This window comes from Trachypithecus francoisi, unplaced genomic scaffold (assembly GCF_009764315.1).
Source record: "Trachypithecus francoisi isolate TF-2019V2 unplaced genomic scaffold, Tfra_2.0 Lachesis_group15, whole genome shotgun sequence".
NCBI lineage: Eukaryota > Metazoa > Chordata > Mammalia > Primates > Cercopithecidae > Trachypithecus > Trachypithecus francoisi.
The window spans coordinates 9,366,601-9,390,926 of record NW_022681460.1 but is presented as its reverse complement, the minus strand read 5'-3'; the positions used below and the strand labels follow the sequence as shown (position 1 = coordinate 9,390,926).

Sequence of the window (24,326 nt, the reverse complement as noted above, 5' to 3'; positions counted from 1 at the left end):
GTCTTTAACAAAAGGTCTGCTACGCCGGATAACGCCACCATGTTGGGTCTAGATTCCTGCCTAACAGTAATATCTCCCATTTCATTTCTAATTGAGCTTATTTGGATCTTCTCTTTTCCTATTTTCCTTAGTTTTGCAATTGGTCTATCAATTTTATTTGCCTTTTCAAAAACCAGCTTTTTATTTCATTTATCTTTTGTATTTTTTTGTTTGTGTCAATTTGGTTTACTTTTGCTCTGATCTTGGTCATTTCTTTTCTTCTACTGTGTTTGGGTTTGATTTGTTCTTGTTTCTCCAGCTCCTTGAGGTCTGACCTTAGCTTTTCTGTTTGTACTCTTTCAGACTTCTTGATACAGGTATTTAATGCTATGAACTTTCCTCTTAGCACCACCTTTTCGGTTTTGATAGGTTGTGTCGCTATTATTGTTCTGTTCAGAGAATTTTTAAATTTCTATCTTGATTTCATTGTTGACCCAGTGATCATTCAGGAGCAGGTTGTTTAATTTCAATGTATTTGCATGTTTTTGAGGGTTCCTTTTTGAGTTCATTTCCAATTTTATTCCACTGTGGTTTGAGAGAGTACTTGCTATAATTTTGATTTTCTTAAATTTTTTGAGACTTGTTTTATGGCCTATCATGTAGTCTGTCTTGGAGAATGTTCCATGTGCTGATTGAATAGAGCAGTTGTTGGGTATCTAGAATATTCTGTAAATAACTGTGAAGTCCATTTGTACTAGGGTATAGTTTAAGTCCATTGTTTGTTGACTTTCTGTCTTGATGACCTGTCTAGTACTATCAGTGGGGTATTGAAGTTCCCTCTAGTATTGTGTTGCTGTCTATTTTTTTAGGTCTAGTAGTAATTGTTTTATAAATTTGGGAGCTCCAGTGTTAGGTGCATATATATTTAGAATTGTGATATTTTCCTGTTGGTTTAGTCCTTTTATCATTATATAATGCCTCTCTTTGTCCTTTTTTGTCCCTTTTTTTTTTTTTTCTTTTTGAGACAGAGTTTCACTCTTGTTGCCCAGGCTGGAGTGCAGTGGTGTGATCTCAGCTCACCGCAGCCTCTGCCTCCCAGGTTCAAGCTATTCTCCTGCCTCAGCCTCCTGTCTCTTTGTCTTTTTTAACTGCTGTTGCTTTAAAGTTTGTTTTGTCTGATATAAGAATAGCTACTCCTACTTGCTTTTGGTGTCCATTTGCATGGAATGTCTTTTTTCACCCCTTTACCTTAAGTTTATATGAGTCTTTATGTGTGAGGTGGGTCTCTTGAAGACAGCAGAACCTTGGTTGGTGAATTTTTAGCCATTCTGCCATTATGTATCTTTTACTGGAGCATTTAGGGTTTACATTCGATGTTAATATTGACCTTAGAGGTACTATTCTATTCATTGTGCTATTTGCTGCCTGAATACCTTTTTTTTTTTTCCATTGTTTTATAGGTCCTGTGAGATTCCTGCTTTGAAGAGGTTCTATTTTGATGTGGTTCCAGGATTTGTTTCAAGATTTAGAGCTCCTTTTAGCAGTTCCTGTAGTACTGGCTTGGTAGTGGTGAATTCTCTCAGCATTTGTTTGTCTGAAAAAGACTGTATCTTTCCTTCATACATGATGCTTAGTTTTGCTGGATACAAAATTCTTGGCTGATAATTGTTTTGTTTAAGGAGGCTAAAGATAATACCCCAGTCCCATCTAGCTTGTAGGGTTTCTGCTGAGAAATCTGTTAATCTGATAGGTTTTGCTTTATAGGTTACCTGATGCTTTTGCCTCACAGCTCTTAAGAGTCTTTTCCTTCATCTCAACATTAAACGGACGACTATGTTCCTAGGCAATGATCTTCTTGTGATAAATTTCCCAGGTGTTCTCTGAGCTTCTCTATTTGGATGTCTAGATCTGTAGCAAGGTTCAGGAAGTTTTCCTTGATTATTCCCTCAAATATGTTTTTCAAACTTTTAGATTTCTTCTTTAGGAACACCAGTTATTCTTAGGTTTGATCATTTAACATAATCCTAGACTTCTTGGAGGCTTTGGGCTTTGTTCATTGTTTTTAATTTTTTGTTTCTTTGTCTTTGTCAGACTGGGTTAATTGGAAAGCCTTGTCTTCAAGCTCTGATATTCTTTCTTCTGCTTGTTCAGTTCTATTGTTGATACTTTCCAGTGCATTTTGCAATTCTCTAAATGTGTCCTTTATTTCTAGAAGTTGTGGTTGTTTTTTATTTAGGCTATTTCACTGGAGATTTTTCCATTCATATCCTGTATCATTTTATTTCTTTAAGTTGGACTTCACCTTTCTCTGGTTCCTCCTTGATTTAATAGTTGACTTTCTGAATTTTTTTCTGGCAATTCAGAGATTTTATCTTGATTTGGATTCATTGCTAGTGAGCTTGTGTGATCTTTTGAGAGTGTTAAAGAACCTTGTTTTGTCATATTACCAGAATTGGTTTTCTAGTTCCTTCTCAATTGAATAGACTATGTCAGAGGGAAGATCTAGGACTCAAGGGCTGCTGTTCAGATTCCTTTGTCCCACGGGGTGCTCCGTTGATGCGGTGGTCTCCCCTTTCCCTGAGGAATGGGGCTTCCTGAGGTCTGAACTGTAGTGATTGTTAATTCTCTTGTGGATCTAGCCATCCAGTGGAGCTCCTGGGCTCTGGGCTGGTCCTGGGGAGTGTCTGCAAAGAGTCTTGTGATGTAATCTGTCTTCATGTCTCAGCCATGGATACCAGCACCTGCTCTAGTGGAGGCAGCAGGGAGATGAAGTGGACTCTGTGAGGGTCCTTGGTTTTATTTTTGTTAAGTGAGCTGGTTTTATGTTCGTTGGCCTCCAGCCAGGAGGTGGTGCTTTCAAAAGCGTGTCAGCTGTGGTGGTATGGGGCTGATGAGGCAGTGGGCAGGGCCTTAGAGCTCCCAAGACATTATGTTCTTTGTCTTCAGCTACCAGGGCAGGTAGAGAAAGATCATCAGATGGAGGCAGGGTTAAGCGAGTCTGAGCTCAGCCTCTCCTTGGGCAGGACTTGGTGTGGCTGCTATGGGGGACGGGACGGGGGTGTGGTTTCCAGGCCAATGAAGTTATGTTCCGGGGGGGATTCTGGCTGCCTCTGCTGTGTCACACAGGTCACCCAGGAAGCGAGGGAAAGCCGGCAGTCACAGGCCTCATCCAGCTCCCAAAAGGATGGTCTCATTCCCACCATGTCCCCAACAGAAGCAGGGAGTTTATTACTTCCAGGCAGCCAGTGAACCGGCCGAGAACTTGCCCCAGGCTACAAGGCTCCCCGCTAAGAAAGCTAGCACTCACAGTTCCGCCGCCGCCCACAGAGCCTGCAGTGACAATCCGTCTCCTTCAGAGGGTCTGTGGATTCTCTTCGCTTTCCTGGTATGTGTAGTTCTTGGAGCAAAAGTTGATGATGTGGGTCTCCACACACTGCTCTGTCCATCCGAGTGGGAGCTGCAGGTTAGTCCTGCCTCCCATCTGCCCTTTGCCCTCTCCAGACTCTCTCCTCTAGTTAGTTTCAGTAATTTAAGTCTGTAGGAATTTGTCCATTTTAGCTGAGTTGTCTGATTTGCTGACATACAGTTGTTCATGGTATTCCCTAATAATACTTTTAATTTTTCTAAGGCTGGTAGTGATGTCGGCTTTTATTTGTGTTTTCTCTTTTTCTTGGCTAATATTCAATTTTGTTAGCCTTTTCAAAGAATCAACTTCTGATTTCATTAATACTCTCTTGTTTTGCTGGTTTCCCTTTTTTTTTCCATACTCATCTTTATTCTTTCCTTCCTTCTGCATACTTTGGGTTTAATTTATTCATCTTTTTAAAAGTTTCTTGAGACAGAATGTGGTCAAGACAAAAATGATGGTAAAAATAATCTTTCAGACCATTTTTTAAAATAGTTTGTAAATAGAGCTTATATCTGAAACATTCTAAAGGTGCGTTCTCAATATGAAAAAAAAAAGTAATAATATAAAATCAAGGAGTAGCTTTTTTTCCCCTTCTAGATACCAGCCTCAGTCTGCTGGGATTATATTCCTTAGCGCAGGGTTGGCGGCCCTTTCCAGGAAAGGGCCAGAGAGTGAATATTTTTGGTCTTGTGGTCCATACAGTCTTGGTCACAACAACTCAGCTCTGCTGTTGTGGCACAAAAGCAGCCATAGATCATGTGCAGGTGAATAGAAGTGGCTGTGCCCAGCAAAACTTTATTTACAAAGCAAGCTGCAGGCCAGGGTGGGCTGTAGCCAGAATCAGCCAACCCCTGCTCTAGAACACTAAACAAAATTAAGAAACAGTATATTCTTCTTAGTCTAGCAGAGTTTATATAAAAGAGTATCCTCTTTCAGAAGCAGTCCCCTCTGGGAGCTGGATGTATAATGCTACCTTGTTTTCTGTACTGCAGTAAAAAGGTGGACTATACTCTGCTCAGGTGTGGTGGCTGTGAGATAACAAGACTGATTTCCTGGGCTTATACAGGATACTGAAGGCAGCTCTAACGCGGGACTTTCAAAGGCATGTTGTGTTGTGACACTGGAAATGAGGTGTCATCTCCCAGGGCACAGCAGCCATTAAGATCCATGGACATTCCTTTATGTTTACAGACTCTGTTTAGGTTTTAAAAGCTTTCACAAAAGTCCAAAACGGCCAAGAGGAGTTTCAGCTTGCTGTTGAAGACTGTATTTCTATCTATGGCAGTATGAGTCTGTCCTTTGAAGCTTGCTCTTTTTTTTTCTGTTAAAAGGAAGATCAGCAGATTTTCCCGGAAGGGATCAGTTTGTTATTGGCCATGTGCTGAAGCAGGTAACTTGTTAGTGTGGTGTCTGAGGTCATGGCGAGTCACTGATTTAACGTTGTGATGTGTTTATCATCATCCATCCCTGTAACCTAATAGCCTCGCACATTCCCACCCTCCCCTGAATTAGCAGAAGGGTCACAGGCTTTCCACTCTGAGGCGAGTCCTCTGGTACCCGGCTCCAGTGTTCTGGCATGTTGTCAAGTCACTTTTTCTCTTCTTGAGACAGCTGTTGTCAGCCATAGGAGCAGTTCTTTTCATATATCATTAGGTGGTTTGTTCTTAGTCTGTTGGAATCATTCCTGTTGCAGAGTGACTTACTGCAGACACGTGTGCAACTTCGGTGGTTTTCTACCCACCATGCATTCTTATGTCATCTCTCCTCCTCAGAGTCGATGGGGTTCCTTTGTCACACAACTCCAGGATCTACTGTTTCTATTGCATTTTATTTATTCTTTACTCATAATCTTCCTCAATTGCCTCTGCTTCCACTTCAGAGTTAATTACTGTAAAAAATTTTTTTTGTTTTGGGCTGAAATCAACTTCATCATATTGCTTATTCATGCTCTCTATACTTGACTGTTCCTGTGCGTATTTGAATATTGCTGTCTCCCCTCACTGTAAGTCATTCATCTCTGCTTCCCAAGTTCCTTCTGTAATCGTTTTCTAAAACTGCCTTGGCTTTCCCCGGCCTTGCTTCAGTTGGTCACTACCTTTTTAGAGAATGTCAGAACCGACGCTTACTATAGGTGTTCTGACAGTAGCAAGAGCACTGCATTCTGTGCCATGGATTTATACTAATCTTAATGCAACAAAACAGACATCCCTGCCTTCATGGACTATATAGTCTGTAATCAGGGAGACAGACAGACCTTGAATAGGTAGTTAAATGTGAGACATGCCCCCACTCCAGCCCCACCCCCAGCCCTTTTCTCTCATCCTGGTGAGAGATGATGGGGGATTGGCCTAGAGAGGGAAGTTCAGGGAAAGGCTCTGAGGAATGCAGTCATAAGGAAGGAGAAAAACAGTGAAGCCTGGGGAGAGGGGCAGGGAGAGCATGGCATCATGGTAAAGCTGGAAGAGGCGGGGGGCAGGGGGACGCACTGGTGCAAAGGGCTAGAATGACCCAGACCAGGCAAGGGAGGTAGCAGGGGTCCACTGCAGGGCTGTCCCACTTTCCCTAAAGATACTGGGTGAGGCAGTGTAGAGATGTGCGTTTTTCCAAGTTAAAGTTTCAGTCAATTTTATTTCATACAATCCAGTAAGCTGTGCTGTCTAGTGGTATCCACACATACTTTATTAGTTTTATCTTTGTTCAACCCACCAACAAAAATTTGGAAAGATTGCTACACATGACAGAGCGACAGAACCCTAGGTTGACATGACAGCCCATATTATCAGTTCTCTGTTTCACATTAAAAAGTTACCATTCATTCAATCCAAACATCCACCGAATCCACACATTCTCTCAAAGACCAGCATGGTTCTGTCTAATACCTTGCTATAATTCCAAGTCATTCGTTCTCATAACTTATTTGAAAAGGCACATTTGGTCAGTCTGATGTCATTCTTAGGGCATCTTTGCTCTCTCCTAGCCATTGCTGCCTGCTTTTATGTACCTAAAAGTCATCCATTTAATGATCTGTTCCTGAATGTGGCTGCAAAGCAGTCTGTAAAACCCACTCACTTTCCCTCCTTAAATTGCCTCCCTCAGGTCTGTTTCCTCAAAGATCATCCCTTAGTGGTTCACAATAATCATGAACCCTGGGGACAACTGAAACAGGCTGAGAGGTAAGAATTCGTTGTTCACTTAGAGCAACTCGTTACCTGAGCTGAACCGTGTGTCTTCCACCCTTACCCATGGTTCGATCTCTTTCCTTGACAGAACAAGCAAAAGAGCGGCTGCTCCATCTCCCGTGAACATCTGTTGACTGTGGGCAGCCTGGGCCAGCCTTGTTGTTATTTGCCTCAGATGCGAGTAAGGAAGCTCCAGTTGTAGCCTTGGCTCAGCCCAGGCCATGCCCTTGTTACCCGGAGGCTGGCTCTGCAGCATTGTGACTTAGACACTTTACAAGTCTGAGCCATCCTGTACTAGTTCATCAACTTTCCTTCCTCGTCATCTGCAAAGATCCAGAGAGAATGGCATTCCGAAATTCCATGGATGACTTTTCTGAATTTCCTAGAATGTTTGGCAAAGATCTGGCTAAAACTAGTACTATGGAATAGAAACGGAAAAGTGACATTTGTATAATTTATTTTGGAAATGCAAAGGAATTATTATGCAGCAATCTTAACTTTGTGGACGTACCACTCACCTCCCTTAAAATTCAACAGAACCAGAGGTGCCAGAAATGTCAAAAATAACTAGTCATTCCAACGTGTAAAACAAGACTGCCTTGTTTAAAAAACAAAAAATTAAATGTAAAAGTTGTATGACTCTTACCCAGTGAAAAGCTTTACTAACACAGCCCTGGGTGCTATTTCCAGATACTGAAAAGATCTAAGCAGGTGCTTAAGAACTGCTTTTTAACCCATTCACAACCTTCATATTAAACTAGGATGAGGCTGCAGGAGCTGAGGAAGCGCTGGGTGGGAACCTGGATGTCCTTTCCCAGAGAACAGCTTTGCTATTTCACTGGTAACTCTGCAACTTCCAAGTATTGACTGTGCAAAGTACTCAAGTTCATTTGGGCCTAATTATTCTTAAGAAAGGTGGTTCCTTTTTAGAAAAGGGAAGCAGAAGCTAATTGACATTCCATTACTCAGGCCTCTAGTAAGTGCCCCCTTCATGCAGTCACTATTCACTGAGGTCCCTGCTGGGGGGCAGGGCCGGGCCATGAGCTCAGGAGCCCATCCCTGTGCTCAGAGATGGGACTCCAATGAGGAGACACACTATGTAGGTGCAATTTCTGATATCTTAGTTTTTGACCAAAATAGCAGTAATTTCAAACAGTTGAATGCCGTGATCACTACTGTGCCAGTTGGTGACGAATGCTGTGAATGGTATTGAATGTCCTGGACCCAGAGGAACAGCAACATGTCCTTAGTCCTCGGCCTAAGAAGTCCATCAAGTCCTTCTCTCAAGTTGTACGTCTGTTGTTTTCAAAAGCCATTGTGACAGGTCTAAACCCTGGAGTATTTGGTTGATGTTTAAATGTACTTGACACTCCGGAAACACTCAACCTAAGCCCTGGATGCAGGAGGCGGGGACACCGAGGATGTGAATCACAGTGCCGGGATGTGCTAACTAACGCCTAGAGCGGCGTCAGGCCCCGTGCTGGCTTAGGGGATTCTGTGAGGACCGCGCCCTGGGCCTTCGTGACGGGCTCCGGGTTTGGAGTGCAGAGGGATTGGCGTTTGTAAAGATTGCTTGCTTACCCTTTGTCTGGCATGCACGTTCAGGATGTGACTTCAGCTTCATTCATACTGGCCAAAAAAAAAAAAAAATTCTAAACATTGTTTTCAATTAAATTCCTGAAGATATTTGTAGGGAAACACCCTTCTGAGATGCAACCAATTTCTTGTCCACACAGCTACCATATCCTTATATAGATGGGGAAAAATCCAGACAAGCGGGAATTTCAGCACCCGGCTTGAAGCCCCTTAATGGTCCCTTGGCAGAGGCAAAGAATGAGCCCAGAGCCTGAAATTCAAGATGCTGGTCTCTTCTGAACACACTGTGGAGCAACGCAGTGCACCTGCAGATGCAGCACTCAGCAGCCTGGAATGCCAGCTCACGTGCCCTCACCTAGAAACGCCTTCTCGGCTGAACGGCTGCTCGCTTTCAGCAGCACCTGTCAGCATAGCTCAGTTGCTTCTGCCCCCTGCGCCGAGGTGTGACTAGGACCAGAAGAGTCAGAAAGCATGGCAGAGCTAGCACACTGTGAGCATGTTGCGCGTGGGCTTGCTTAGTATTTCCTTCTCGATAAACATCACTTAGGAGCTACGTCAATTAAGGCATCATAAGACACAGGTGTGATGGAGGCATTATGAGGAGACTACTCCACAGGACCTTGGAGAGTTGCATTTTGTGGGGGCTTTCCTTGAATCTCAGGGGGAAGGAAGCAGTGGCCTCCTGGTCAGCTACAGACACAGGCAGGTTAGGGCCTGTCTTGCTTTCATGTTCTTTTAAACACAAATGGCAGGTCACAAATATTCCTCTAAATATTCCTCCGTACCGCCTAGGGCCCCTCAAGAGACGTGCAAACCAAAGTATTTGTTTTTATTTTCTCTTTAACCTAGTAAGTATGTGAAAAGTCTGGACCATTGCTTTAGAGAAGGCTGGATTAAATCTCTTGTTCTGAGCAGGAGTAGGGACCCTAGAGAATCTTCACTGGATACCTTTCGTCACACTTTGGTCAATAGTTACGAATAAGTTCTAAAGCCTATGCGAAGCCCGTTCTGTTTTGCTTGGGGACCAGCCAGCCCACTCCTCCACTCCAGTGGGGTCTTCTTTGTGTCTTTCACATCAACTATTACAAGTTTTGGCTGGACAATTAATGACATTTACATCACTGTCCCACATATGGATATATTAGAAAAACCCTAATGTTTTAACTTTTTTTTCATCATCAGCTACTTTTACAAGGCTTTGCGTGCATTTGTTTAGGGAATACAGCAGTCAAGAGAGACTCCAGTACTACTGTGTGATCATATGAAAAAGGTTGGTTTTCTCTGTCAAAGTCAACAGGGTGGTAGACTAACTCACAGAGTGCCTTACTTCTTCCTCCCGATTAATCATGTTCACTTTATAGTGGCAGAATCAGTCCAGTCCCCCAGGCCTCAAGCTGCATCTTCCGAATGGTTGGTGTCTTTTAATCGAGTCCCCGTGGGCTGCGTTTCCTGGAAGAAGTCCATTAAATTCCCTGCCTCTGTAAGCTGCAGGAGTTGCCTAGGATATGGCCCGTCACGTCTGGGGATGACCCTGCATCGCTCTCCAGATTTCACTCAAGGTTCGTATTTTTCTCTGCCACCTTGAATTACAGAACAGGCGCTCAGTAGTGTGGTAAGCTTTAAGCCAAAATGAGATGGAAAGGTGGAAAAGACAGGAAGCGTAGCTCTTAGTCCATAGAGCTCTACTTAGGGGACAAAAAGATAGCTTAAGCTCCATGGGTTTTCACCTCGTAGAAAAACTAACACCCTGGGGACCAAAGCAGTTCTTTGCTGAGGAGATGGTGACCTCCGTGTGACCTGAACATGGGGGAAGATACCAGAGGAGGAGCGATGAGCTTCTGTCCAGGAGTACCCGTGGTTGTCTATGTCATTAAGGGTGCAGGGTGGAAGGAAACCAGGTTCCCAGGCCGCATAACAACATTGTTCTTCGTGGACAGGTCAGATGACTGATGAGAAAGAGGTCCAGATCTCTCCCCAGCATGCCACATTCTCTTTCGGCTCTAAGGCAATTCCAAACTTAGCGTTCACTTAGTTATTTCCTAAGAGAATTCTGCCTGCATTCCTCCAGCCTGGCACCCAAGGCCCTAGCAGGCAGCCTGTTTGCTTGCTTGTGTTTTGTGTGATACCAGAGCCAACTCAGAAGAAAATTGAATGTCTGTGGGCCCTTGGATCTACGTTTTCAGAACTTAGATTACCTCTGTGTTGAATGGAAGAATGACAATGAGAAAACACATTTTTGGTACGGCAGGAAAATTTCTGAGCATTTTTGAGAAGTAGCAACACAGAGGCAGCTTTCTTGTCTTTTATCCTTGGCTTAGTGCTTTAGGATTCTTAAAGTGTGCCTCTTTTACCCTTGGCACACCCCAAGAGGTAGATATCATCACCCCCATTTTACAGATGGGGAAATTAAGTCAGCAAGGAAAAGTGTCACCCAAATCCTACAGCCAATGAGCTGCAGAGTTCAGGTGAACAGCGTAACTCAGCATCACGGACCCCTCCAAGAGACGGGCCCGATAATCCAGGCACAGGCCCACAAGGGCGTGTTCACACACACACAATGCTATACACCATGCACACCTCCACTTCTCCAAGGGCCCCTCTTGCCTAAGGTCATGTCCTGGGCTTTTGCCCACAGATCTCTGCCCACACAGATGTCTGAACACGGTGCTTCATGTCCCTGTGCGGGATGGGCAGATGTGCTGGGTGCTCCTATCAACCCTGCCTGCAGGGCCACCAGCTAGTTAACTCAGGCCCTGGGCTCTGCAGTAAGTTCTTCGCACAAGTCAGCCAGGATTTGTTTTCTTTTTCACTTCTGCAGATTCAAATTCATTTGTATCAACAATGCATTATTGTCCTGTAAGCAGAGGGAACGTCTCTAGAGCTGTCTCGTAACTCCTTGGCTTATCTAGTTTGGTTGTGCTTGGTAAACACTTAATGACTAAATGAGCAAATAGCCAAAAACATGACTGCGTAGACTAGGCCTTATTATGTTTGGTCAGTTTTTGTATGGAGCAGTTCATTCCTTCTCATGTTACCATGGCAACACAGGCAGTTTTTCTCAGCAACCTGAAGCTGCACACCAGGAGAAAGACGTATCCTGCCTAACTCATGCTCCAGATGCCCATCGGTCCAAGTGCCTTTGGTGTTTTGGCCTAAGATGACTTAATAGCTAGTATTTAATTGTTCTGCAAAAATAGCACTGCTTTTAGTTTCTTCTTCTTTTGCATTTTTGGCACCCGTTGGCTGACAGCAGTCTGCAAAGGCCACTGGAGATGCTACTGGGCAGAACTCTTCCATGGAGTAAAATGGGAGCAGACAGGAGCCCAGAAGAAAGGCAGAAGCCTGGGGGATTTTTGTACGTGGGATGTTGGCTCTGATTTGACCGTGATCAGAGCAGGACCTGGCTCCTTGAGGGCTGCAGACAAGCTCTACATGCTGGGAAGGGGCGAGGCATTTTATAAAGTGAACCTGCCTTTTATTAGGGGTGACTTTGGCTGTCACTGCTGAGAGGAGCAGTCGATGCAAACTCATCTCACAAGTCGCTACAGAGTGTCCAGGCTGTATGTTCATGATGCTTATGTTCAATTTCAAGATCAGTTTCTTCAGGGAGTTGGGCACATCTTCAAGACTTAGGCTGGGAGACTGCACTGCAGAGACCTAGCGAACCTCTCCCTTGCTGTGTGCCAGGGACACGGTTGGTCTCCACACACATGCTTGCCATCTCTGCCCTCACAAATGCTCATGGGCACCTGGACCTGTGTCTCCTGCAAGGAGCTGTGCTGGCCGCCCGCCCCTCTCAACTGCCCACACCTCCGCGGCTGCTGCCTCCTGTGGGCAGGATCTGAAACACCAAAGCCATGGGCAAGGGCAGGATGGAGGGCAGCGGTCTAGGTAAACATACACCACAGATGACCCAGACAAGCACTTTAATTTTTTTTTTTTTTTGGAGGCATAATTTAGTCATCTCACCTAAAGCACTTTTCACTTTATCTCTGGCAACCAAGGGTTACAGAAAACTCAGCACCAAAGGATGAAAGGGGAACTTGTCCCCTTCGGTCCCCAGCCCTGCCCTCCCCTGCAGCCTAAAATACCCTTTCCATGATCACAGAACAAAGTTCACACTCACCACACAGCCATTCTCACACACACTCGCACAAAAAGAAAACCAAAGCCCACTAAAGCACATGGGGGAAAAAAGATTACAAAACATCTTCCTCCCCATCCGGCCTTCAGACCAGACTCCCTGGCTGGAGAGGCCGTGACTTCCGCCGTGCCCAGCAGGGCTCACCCAGCCTTTGTCACCATGTCCCACTGAGGAGGATATGCAGAGGCCACCAGTTCCCCAAAGTTCCCTTCGGATGGTGACACCTCCCTGAGTCAGTCATTCTGTTTCTGCTTGCTGTCAGAGTTGCCGTAGGCAGAGCCCTTGTCAATTTCCGTCACACCAATCATCCATCGAACTCCCATGGAGGCTGCAGAGACAAGGAGAGCAGATTTAGGAGTCGCCCGAACAGACTACAGGCCCATTTGCCCACAGAGCATGTGAGAAGGCCCGTGGCCACAAATCACAAGCACCAGCTGGGAGCTGGCGGGTTTGAGGTGACATCATCCTCCCAGCTTTACAGTCATCCTTGAGTGTGGACATCTGTGTGACATGAAGAAAAAGCAAGGCTGCTCTGCTGGGGGTTTTCCTCCTTGGACCCTGAAGGTGAACGATTTGGCAAGCCATGCACAGCTGTTCACAGGGACTCAGAGAAATCCCGGGCTTCCTCTGCTGGCTCCCAGGTAAAGAGGATTCTCTTGTGAATGAGGGGCAGGAACTTAACAGGGCATGTTCGGCGAAGTTTTATAAAGAACAGACCAGGAGCCTGAAAGATGCCAGAGCTCGAGTACCGAGTGCCCAATGAGTTTCAGCACTGCTTTTGGTGCAAGTGTTAGAGCAGTGAGAAAACCCCCGCCCTTCCCTCTGATGGCAGGATTTGCCAGCACCAGAGAATGGGCAGGACCCTCGTGGGAGCCCAGTTTCATATAGGAAGCTGGAAAGCAAGGCCCAGTGCTCAGAAGTTGCAATTTCAACTACTCCCTCTGGAGAGGGCAGATTTGGTGAGGTCTTGGGTGCAGGGCCCAAGACTTAATCATTTGATGTGCTCAGCACTGGGCATGGGGCTTGGAAAACAGTCCGTTTATAGTAAATGTTTAAGAATGGATAGACAAATAAGTGAATGAAATCCCCCAAATCATGATGCACAGGGTTACCTAGCATTAGCATCGTGGTCAATTAACTGGGACATGGATGGAAGAGCCTGGGATGGGTGAATCAAGCCCAGCCAGCATGAGGCACGCATCTCCCATGGCTCATTTACAAATGGGAAGACTCCTGCATGGAGTGTGACAGTAGCAGTGAGAGTGGAATTCTTGTAGAGCAGAAAAAAATCAGTAAAATGTGAACCCTGTGGCCTTCGAAGAGGACTAAGACACAAACACAAAGTCCTTCAGGGCAGAATGCAGTCAGGCGCAGGCTCAGGGTGATGGGGCGGGGCAGTCAGCTCCTCAGATGCTCCTGGAGACGTCCTGTGTCCACACTGCACCCTGGGCAGTGCTCAGGCTTCTTTTTTTGGTGCTCGCTACACACCTGGGTGGCCCTGTCTGCAGCCTTCATCCTGAAGGGGCCTTCTCCAAGAGGACACGGGTCTGTGTGTGCCTTGCTGTTGCCTGCTATTGAAACAGAAGGGCTGAGCTTGCCCCCGCCCTACCAGGGACCCCTGGCCAGCCTGAGCAGCATGGTGGGGGATGGGGCTGCCCCCATGCCTGCCTTAAGGAGATGAGGTGCTTTCTTCTCCATCCTCTTACTTTTTTTCCTTACAAGGTGTGGGTGTTAATATTTTAATTTTTTTTTTTTTTTGGAGACGGAGTCTTGCTCTGCCCCCAGGCTGGAGTGCAGTGGCGTGATCTCGGCTCACTGCAAGCTCCTCCTCCCGGGTTCACGCCATTCTCCTGCCTCAGCCTCCCGAGTAGCTGGGACTACAGGCGCCCGCCGCTATGCCCGGCTAATTTTTTTGTATTTTTAGTAGAGACGGGGTTTCACTGTGTTAGCCAGGATGGTCTCGATCTCCTGACCTCGTGATCCGCCCGTCTCGGCCTCCCAAAGTGCTGGGATTACAGGCGTGAGCCACTGCACCCGGCAATATTTTAATTTTTAACATTAAAATGCATCTTAATTTTTCAAAAGACTAGTAGGGTCTATTTGAGGCACAGGAGCCAGCTTGTTCACTGCAACCACATGCTCTAGAATTGGTTGGGTCAGTCGGAATGAATGAGATAGGTTTATGTGCTGTGACCTGTTTTGGTGGTTATGATTCATTAGGTGAAAAGGCTCGTTGAAGAAACTCCACTGACAGGAATTTACATATGCTTGAGACTGGAAAAAGCATGTGCACCAAATTGTCATTAACGATTATCTGGGAAGTAGGCTCAATGGGAATTTTGTCCTGACACACTTTCAATTTTCTGCGCTTGCATATTGCTTGGGCCTTTTATACTGAGCATACTGCAGCTTTGTGTTTCACAGAAGATAACTGAGACCTGTCCGTCTGAAAGCAGCACGTGACCTCTGTGTGCTTGGACAATGTGCCATCTCTCCCAGGCTCTCCAAAGCCTCAGAGAGGATGCCAGGCTTGGGGAGATGGGGCCTTTCACAGGGAAACCCCGAAGTCTTCCTTGCTCCAGGAAGCATGGGCCTGCTGTTCACAGGGCAGGAAGGAGGCACAACAGGCTGCCCCACCACAGAGGCAAGGAGCAGGGTGCACAGAGGCTTGATGCCAAGAAGCAGCAGTAGCCCGAGAATCCTGGTCACCTGGGGCCAGCGCAGATCTGTGAAAAGCTCTGTCAGCAAGCGTCTCCACTCAGTGTCATCCACCTGCAGCAAAGGAGAAGCCACAGGCGCCTCCAGGGGAAGGCAGGGAGCTGCCTATACGTCCCCACTGGCCTCCAGCACAGGGCTTTCTTCAGAAACAGGAAATGATGCCAGCGAGCAGAGCTGTCTGCAGGGGACGGGGAGGGAGCACTCACAGCTGTCGGGGAGTGGAAGTGGCAGCTGCATCACCACCCAAGAGGGAACATGTGAAATCCAGCCCCAGGTGGGAGGCTGGACCATCCAGGCTGTGGAGTGGGTCCTGGGTCTGGTATTCAAGGGCCTCGTACTCATCCTGAAGTCTAATTTTTTTCCCTGTGATTTGCAAGCTAAGCCTGCTCCTCATCCATGGCACAACTGCCTACACAGATGGCCTTGGTCCCAGCCCTGATGCCACCTCTCCCAGGGTGGTGCTGTTAGCACCCACCAGCCCCTTGCCCTCCACTCACCCACGAAGAAGACAAGGATGAAGCTGGCCAGCGTCAGGGAAGACCCGCTCCTGATCATGCTGACCAGGAACTGGAAGAAAGGGTAGAGCACCAGCGAGGCCCAAAACAGCCAGTTCACGAGGGTCCAGGGCCGCCGGGGGGGCACCATGGGCGTCTCTGGGAAGGTGCCTGTCCTGTAGTACTCCTCCTGAAAGGCATCCTGGGGGACAGGAAAGAGGACTGGGCTCAGTGGCAGGTCCCTCCCGAGGCCCCGCTTCCAAGGGAATCGCAGAGATACACGGGTGCCATGGGGGCTCGGCGGAACTGGGGTCTGGGGCTCCTTCCAGAAAGCACTTTGTAGGCAGCTGCTGTCTTCTCAATGCTGCATCTGGCCGCCCCTCCCACAGGGGCACTGGGAGTGGCAGGGCGTGGAGCATGAGGCCTGGCCTCAGGCCAGCCTGGGCTGGGGCTGGGATCCACCCTCTGTGGGTAGGCGCCTGCATCCCTGAGCCCAGGCCCGTCTGTCTGATGGGGCAGCAGTGCCTTCCACGACAGGTCGGCTGCTGCCCGAAGCTGCCCACAGGGGACACTCCGTGGAGACCTGGCTCGCAGTCAGGAGGAGCTCGCCACACAGCCCGGTCCGACACATGCCCTGCCTTCCTGGCCTCCACAGCCCGTTCACCTCGGCTCCTGCGGGACAGCCCACCCACACCTACCACCGTGTTGGCCACTGGAGGGCTCTGAGGGCCGTGATTCAAGGCATCATGAATGACGAAAGCTTGAGGGCTGCTGGGTATGGCTCTCGGAGGTGACAGCAAACTCAGGACTGGGTGTCCAGGGTGACTGACTCTTCTAAGTGACTGTTAGACCGTGGAAAAGGTAAACAGCCTCATGTCCTCCCACTAAGCAGATTCTTAGTGGGAACCACGCACTCATCCACATCCACCCCCAGGGTGTGTGTGTCACAAACAGCTTGCAGAGCAGCTACTCCAGAGCCCTCATGGCGCTCCTTGAAGTCCCTGGGTGAGAACAGGGGACTCACGGCCCCACGTAAATGCACTGCAAAAGAACGCGGTGGCCCTTCCCTGGGTGTCTCATGTCACAGAGCTCCCGCTCAGGGACTGGGGCTCAGCCACAAGGAGCTGCTGGATATAATGGAGGGACCGAGGAACCCGACAGTCAGCAGGAGTGCTCAAGCAGCTGGGAGCTGGGCTGAGCCAGGACCTGGGGGGAACAAGGGGCTGTGGCACCAGGATTCCCACTGGCCCATCTAAGGGCAGGTCCTGGCTGTGAGGGGGGGCCAGGGCAGGAGCCACCTCCAGGGAGCAGAGCTGAGCCAGGCAGCCACAGGGAGTTGCCCGGGTTGTATTGTGGGCAGCTGCCTCAGCTGTTGTAAAAGCTGCACATGGCTGATAGCATGCACGCCACACAAAAACAGGTGTGGGTCCTGGTGAGGCCCAGTTTGTGTCCCATAAACTAGCCTAGTAACGTCCCAGTTCTCTAAGGAGTCGAATTTTCTGAAAAATGAGCTTCCATATAATTGAAACTTACTTACACTACCTTAAATGCTGAATATTTTCCTTTAACAATTTGAGATAGAAAAGTCTAAAGTATCTCATACTTTTCTTCTTTTCCATTCAGGGTATACTGAGTCATAGGCTTTCTTGGCCTCTCAGAGTCACTTTTCATACTAGTCCACACACTAATTAGGCCATTTTGCAAGGAGAATCCCCAACTCCTTCCCTGGGCAGTTCAGGTGCCTCTGCTCTGCCCTCGGCCCCCTGCAGCCCATTAACAAGCCTGGTCTGAAGTGTCACTTGTTGCGTGACTCTGCTCTTGGACATCGGCCAAGGGAAGCTGTGAGGGCTCTCAGGGGAAGTCACATCATCAAGCAGTTGAAGAACAATCGACGTGTGTGCCAAGCACTCCCACCCTCAAGCAGTGAGAGCGATCAGAGGGTGGAGGAGACAAGGAGGTGAGCACCATGACAGTCAGGAGCACGGGCAATGCCCAGAGAGGTGGCATCCGACTCCGCCAGGGTAGGAGGCAGCACTCGCCTGCCCACCAGAACGGGGTGATTTTCTTATCCCAGGTTGGGGCCACAGGGCACCTGATAACTAGACAAGGTGGGTGATATTTTGTGCCTTGTTTTAAAAAAAAAAAAAACAGCTTTCTTAAGGTGTCATTTACATGCCATAGAACTCACCCATTTTTAAAAATTGGCAAATGTGGCTTTTGAAATTATTTTCCTTAACAGTCTTTTTAGTACTGTAATATAGTATAGTAATACCACAAAGGGGAACTCACCTTTTCTGTCTTGTTTCCAGAAAGACATTTGCTAGGCCAAGATTTTTTTATTTGCACCTCTTGCAAGAAGGAAAAAGCACTCCCTTTTCTAGGAGCCGCAGAACTCAGAACTTCCCATTCACTTTATGTTTTTATTTTTTGAGACAGAGTCTCACTCTGTTGCACAGGCTGGAGTGCAATGGCACGATCTCCTCTCACTGCAACCTCCACCTCCCAGGTTCAAGTGATTCTCCCGCCTCAGCCTCCTGAGCACCTGGTATTACAGGCACCTGCTATCATGCCCAGCTAATTTTTGTAGAGATGGGATTTTACCATGTTGGCCAGGCTGGTCTTGAACTCCTGACCTCAGGTGATCCTCCCGTCTCAGCCTCCCAAAGTGTTGGGATTATAGGTGTGAGCCATCGCGCCCAGCCCGATTCACTTTAAAGTTTTGTCTGTGGTTTAAAACACTAACTCTCACCCCCTCCCCTCACTTATGGCCCCTGACATTGCCGCAGGACCTCCCATAGACTGTCGCGGAGAGAACAGCACAGCCAGCTCCGGCCAGACTCCAGGCTCCGGCAGTAGAATGTCCATGGCCAATCTTGGTCATGGGCCCATTTTGTAATAAAATTTGCCCCACAGGGAAAGGCCTCATGTTTTTTGTTTCTGTGTGTTACCGTGTGGCATAGTATAAAGTTGGAACTAGGAAATGTAGTCACTGAACGAAGGAGAGTTGGTTTGTTTCCAGAAAGAAGCATTAGCCCACAAGCTGAAGAGGACGAGATCCTATTGAGAGGCGGCGGATCCCCGAACAAACACCCGCTGCAGCCCGCGACAAAGGCACTTGGGAGGAGGCGTGCGGAGGAGACTCCACACAGCACACCCGCTCAGCTTTCCCAGGCACTCAGCTCAGCAAAGAAATTGTGTCTTAGGGCAGAATTAAGGAGAAGAAAGGAGGGAGAAAAGGACAGGGGCAAGAACAGGAAAGAACAAAGAATAGAAGAGAAAGTTGGGGAACAGAAAGGAAGAAGTAGTTACTCTTAGTCAGCAAGTCTGGGTGGAGAGAGGCTCTGTGAGGACCTCAGCGCGCAGACATCACCCGAGTGCACGGCCAGGACTTGCAAAGGACTTACCATGGGGGTGAAGCCTTGAGGCTCCCTGCTGCCCTTCTAAGGAGCAGTACCCTTATGGTTTAAATAAAAAAACAATTGGCCGGGCACGGTGGCTCAAGCCTGTAATCCCAGCACTTTGGGAGGCCGAGACGGGCGGATCACGAGGTCAGGAGATCGAAACCATCCTGGCTAACACGGTGAAACCCTGTCTCTACTAAAAAATACAAAAAACTAGCCGGGCGAGGTGGCAGCGCCTGTAGTCCCAGCTACTCGGGAGGCTGAGGCAGGAGAATGGCGGGAACCCGGGAGGCGGAGCTTGCAGTGAGCTGAGATCCGGCCACTGCACTCCAGCCTGGGCGGCAGAGCGAGACTCCGTCTCAAAAAAAATAAATAAATAAAAATTAAAAAAATAAAAAAACAATTGCCAGTCCCAAAAATGGTTCTTGCCCTTGAAGGTGAGGAGCAGGAGACCACAGTGTTTTCCACGGGCCACCATGCCTGCACCCGGAGCTCTGCACCCACCCAGAGCTGCTTCCGACCTTGGCCTCCACAAGACAGCTCTGAATGTAGCTTTTTTTTTTCACTTATTTCTCTTTAGAGATAGGGTCTTACTCTGTTGCCCAGGCTGGAGTGCAGTGGTGCAATCATAGCTCACAGTAACCTTGAACTTCTAGGCTCAAGTGATCCTCCCACTTCAGCTTCCCCAGTAGCTGGAACTACCGGTGTGGACCACTAGGCGCACCTAACTTGTAAACTTTTTTTGTAGACAGGGGTTCTCATTACGTTGCCCAGACTGATCACAAACCTGGGCGACCTCTGGCCACAAGTGATCCTCCAGCCTCAGCCTCCCAAAGTGCTTACTCCCAAAGGGATTACTGGCAAGAGCCACTGTGCCCAGCCTCACCTATTTCTTAATGTGCACCATTAATGGCCAATTTATAGTCCCTTCTGCAAATGTCAAATTACAACCTGAAGAAGTACTTTAAGTTAGAAATGAAAAGTTAGAATCTGTTCACCCCATACAATTAAGAAACCATGATGGCTATTGTGACCTTCCTGGAAAAAAGGGGTTCTGAGGTTGTAGGTTCAGCCTGAGAGCGAGTTCATTTGGGAACTGCTTTTTCCACAGAAGATCACACAAGGTCATGAATGGTTTCTCAAAGCCTTCAAACAATAGGAGTCCCAAATGCTGACAAGCAAGAAATATTGTGCATTTTTCATAAAGCTAAATCAGGTCAACTCAAAGGATGGCCCTGCTTTCAGAGATGCTGCCTTTCCCATATTAAATAATTGTGTCACTGGTAGGTGGCGAGTTTCTCTTATGCTTGGAAAGACCAGAATGTTGGCACACCTCTATTGGCTGCCTGCCATCCCCTCCCATTTTGCAGAAACTTTACCTGTCCACGAAATTGAAAAGTCGGAGAACTACTGCCCTAAAATCCCAAGGTCAAAATCAACAGAATTGTCTTTTGACATACACCACACTTCTGACTGAAAGGGTGATCATTAAAATGAAATTCTACTTTGACAAGCTTGGTGGGGCACCCAGATTTGGGGCAAGTAAAGCTTTAGATCTAGGCTCCTAGCAAAATAGGCTGATACAGAAAGGAATTGTCCCTTGACGTCTATTCACCACTCTGCTTGGAGGAACCATGCACCACTTCCCCTTACTGCTCAGCGATCTTCTCGGAAAGGAAAAGGGCCAGCCTCCCAGGTTCGCTCACAGACACATACTGCTTAGAGAACTCGGTGTCGTCCCAGCCCTGCACGGATAGAGAAAGGGCCTGGGCTCCAGCACCTGGCTTTGATCGGTGAGCTGGAAAACTGGGTAAATCACTTAATCCTTCGGACCTTAACTTCCTCATCAGTAGTGTAAGAGCTTTGGAGTAGATGATCATTTTGAGAACCCTTCCAAATTGAACACTATCATTTAAATGTAAACATAGTTTAGAGGAAAACACCGTAAGAGACTTTAACAAGAAGGAGATGTGCCTCTTGGTTTACATGATGACCACAGTTCTGCCTGAACACAGGAGAGGAAGGGCCCATTGAGAAAAATCTCCTTTGCCTTGATGGATTTGAGGGCCCACATTTATTGTAGATTTGTTTGTGTGGCTCTTTACAAAAGAGGCTCATTTTCTAAACCTTTTCTTAGCATACTCTTCTTTCTGCTAAAAGTAACATTTTAGGCTGGGTGCGGTGGCTCACACCTGTAATCCCAGCACTTTGGGAGGCCAAGGCGGGCGGATTACAAGGTCAGGAGATCAAGACCATCCTGGCTAACACGGTGAACCCCCTTCTCTACTAAAAATACAAAAAATCACCTGGGCATGGTGGTGGCGCCCGTAGTCCCAGCTACTCGGGAGGCTGAGGCAGGAGAATGGCGTGAACCCGGGAGGTGGAGCTTGCAGTGAGCCGAGATCGCACCACTGTACTCCAGCCTGGGTGACAGAGCGAGACTGTGTCTCAAAAAAAAAAAAATATTTGGCTACGTTCTTTATTTCCAAGAGAGGGTCAGCTCCGGACTCATGAATAACCGGCTCTGTGACGTCTCACCCACCGGAGAAAGGCCTGCTGCCACACAGCCGCACGGCGCACCCACAGCTGCAACACGAACGGACCCCCGGCACCCAGTGCACTGACCTTCTCCTGGTAGAGCTTGTGCAGCCAGGCCGAGCACCTGTCATCGTCTTCAGGGATGTCTTCCAGTGGGATCCTCCTGCAAAGGCAGAGAACAGCTAGCAGGGAGGAGGTGACGCCCACCCCACAACATACACTTTCCAGTAACGGTGCTGCCATTTTTTGTTTGTATCTAGGTAGCCTAAATAATGTGGAAGTGAAGAGAGTAATGCAAGTGATAGAAAGAAGGGGCGTTCCACATCCACACTGGAGAAACACAGGCCAAAATGCAATTATGATCCATGAAGGAAAAACCCAGGGTCCAATTCAATGACATAGACAGATGCTGTCAGAACAGGGGACACTTGCCTCATTCCATCTTCCCTCCCAACTCACAAAAAGGCCCCCAAAACCTGATTATTTGCCTCTTCCAAAGAGGACAACAGTGCCTCAGTTTCCACATGAGACAATCCAATATACACAGAAGTGATGCATCAGAGACAAGATCCTAGTAATTTCTTCTGAGTCAAGTAACCGACTTACTGGTAATGGCAGATTATCTCCCATCAAATGATTCCTGTGGCCTCTTGGTTAGCCTTGAGGCAGACTTTTTCTGCAAAAGTTTTGACAAGTCAGTGATGTGGACAGTGGGGAATTAAATTATTCCCAGATGCAAGTAGCCAGGGCATCTTCCCCAGGCTCCATGGCTCAGACAGGGGTCCAGAGTCACTGTACACCAGCGATAGCTCAGAGACTTGGGTGGCTGTAGGGACTGGTGCTGGCAAGGGCTTGCTACTCGATCATTTACAAAGAGCCCATACTGAACACGGGGAGGAGTCACTCTGCCATCTTTGCCGTTCCTACTTGTTCTCAGGTTGTTGGCTCTTGTGATTTCAAGGGATGTTCATTTATACTCAGTTTTGTCCATGTCAAAGTCTGCATCTGGCTTGATTTCCCAGGTTATTTCACTCCCTTCTATGGCCTAAGAATATCTTAGTGAGAAGATTTTAGAGCTTATCTATCACACTAGAGTCTGTTAAGAGAATAAACGATGGGATTCCATCTTAAAACAGATTATAGTGAGCGAATTCCTTTTCAAGGCAGTATTGTACAGAGGTAAGTTTTTCACATAATTAGAACTTACCCCATAAGCTCCTCCGGAAATATCCTTTCACCTTTTCTGTTCCTGCGCACACTGTACTTCTGTGAATCCTCTACTTCTTTGCTCTTTGATCTACTCTGCTTTGGAAATGAGATCTCTCAAGTCTGCATAATATTTCTTTATTTGGATAGTGGGAATGTAGTGAGTTTTGCCCTTTTCAGCAACTTGACGTTACCGCCCTTGATGTTTCAGTGCTTTGTACTGACGTATGTTCAGAAAAATGCCTCCATCATTTTTAATGGGCAGCTACGACAAAAAGATGTGTGTTGAACAGCATCAATGCTAACCTTCCTCTGGGGTCAAGTGTGTCATCTGGCTTCAGTGAGTGAACGTGCCAGTATCATTTTGGTGCTGATTCTCACACGTGCTTTGGAGAGCTGCAGCTACCTCAGAGGTGAAATAATCTTCTACATGTCTTGGGGTTTTCCCAAATAACTGAGTCCAGCTGGCCACTGAGTGGAGCTCCTGCCAGCTGTCAGCAAACACGGGGAATAAAACCTCACTTTACTCCTAGGAGAAGGTCTAAAGGTCTCCTTCAGGCAGGTAGGTGATTCTCCTGCCTTCATATGCCACAGAACTGAGTCACAGGGCAGACTCTCGCCTGCACCATCAGACAAGAAGTCAGTGATGATGTCAATGCTGTCCTATTTTGATGGGAAAGCCAGCGTCATTTTTAGATCAGAAGCTACTTAACTTTGGCCGCCAGTCCACCAAAACATCTCCCAGGAAAGCTGGGACATTTGGTGTGGCCTGGTGGGAATGTAGGGCCCTGGATTTTCATGGGGCTGTTTGTAATGTGGCTTCCGTAAGGTCTTGAATCAGAAGGTTATACGCCCCTGGATTAGTTCTCCATTAGTGGGCATTTCAGATTCTCTTGATTAGCATTCAGAGAAGGTGACCCACAGCACAACAAACCAGTCCGGTCCCTGACCCCTGTCACTCTGGGTTTTAATACGTGAATTGCCATTGTGTTTAGTATCTGCTGCACCTTCCAATTCTGTTTCCCACCGAAACAGAGGTGTTCGGCTCATTCTATAGGCAGGGAAGGAGAACTAGTTTGACTAATATGTTCTAGAAGTATCTTCAATAAAATCACTAATAGCCTGGAACATAACACATAAGTAAGACACTGCAAAAGACTTCTGCATTTGTGTCTAGACCGCCTTATATAAATACACATCTGTGTGTATTCCATATAGCAGACCCACCGCTCAAGAAAAGTGTCAATAACACATTCTCTTCACACCAACACCAAAATAATTATAAAATATGGCCTTCCATGTGTTCAACCTGAGCTCTCTGAAACGGAAGAGTTGATTACAGAGGATCCAGAAAGAGCTGGGATGGAAGGAGACTTCAGCAAATCATTCTCAACAGTAGGATGTGTCAAGTTCAAGGCAAAACAGACTGCAAAGAAGTCAGTGTGACCCAGGGATCCCTGGAAGAAAGTCTCTAGGTCATTTGTGATGTGTTTACTTTGAAACAGGCACTGTCTTTTCTGGAAAGGAAACCGTTCAACTTACCTAACATACAAATCTGCATGGTATTTCTTTCCGTTGAGGACTCCCAGCAGTGTTGGATTTTCATTATTTCTGAAATTGAGTGTACAGTCATATACAGCTGAAACTATAAAAAATAAAACA

The 24,326-nt window shown here is 47.2% G+C and overlaps 1 protein-coding gene across 1 annotated transcript in view; it reads right to left on the bottom strand.

Annotated features, from left to right (window-relative positions):
- Positions 1 to 6,046: 6,046 nt before the first annotated feature.
- The window catches only part of AGPAT4 (1-acylglycerol-3-phosphate O-acyltransferase 4), a 152,704-nt gene continuing 134,424 nt past the window's right edge, over positions 6,047 to 24,326 (bottom strand). The window contains exons 6-9 of the mRNA XM_033234276.1: positions 24,207 to 24,309; positions 21,546 to 21,621; positions 15,523 to 15,721; positions 6,047 to 12,635 (exon numbers count right to left, since the gene is read on the bottom strand). Coding sequence (XP_033090167.1) covers positions 12,541 to 12,635; positions 15,523 to 15,721; positions 21,546 to 21,621; positions 24,207 to 24,309 — 473 coding nt within the window. The 3' untranslated portion in view covers positions 6,047 to 12,540. The remainder of the gene's footprint in view (positions 12,636 to 15,522; positions 15,722 to 21,545; positions 21,622 to 24,206; positions 24,310 to 24,326) is intronic.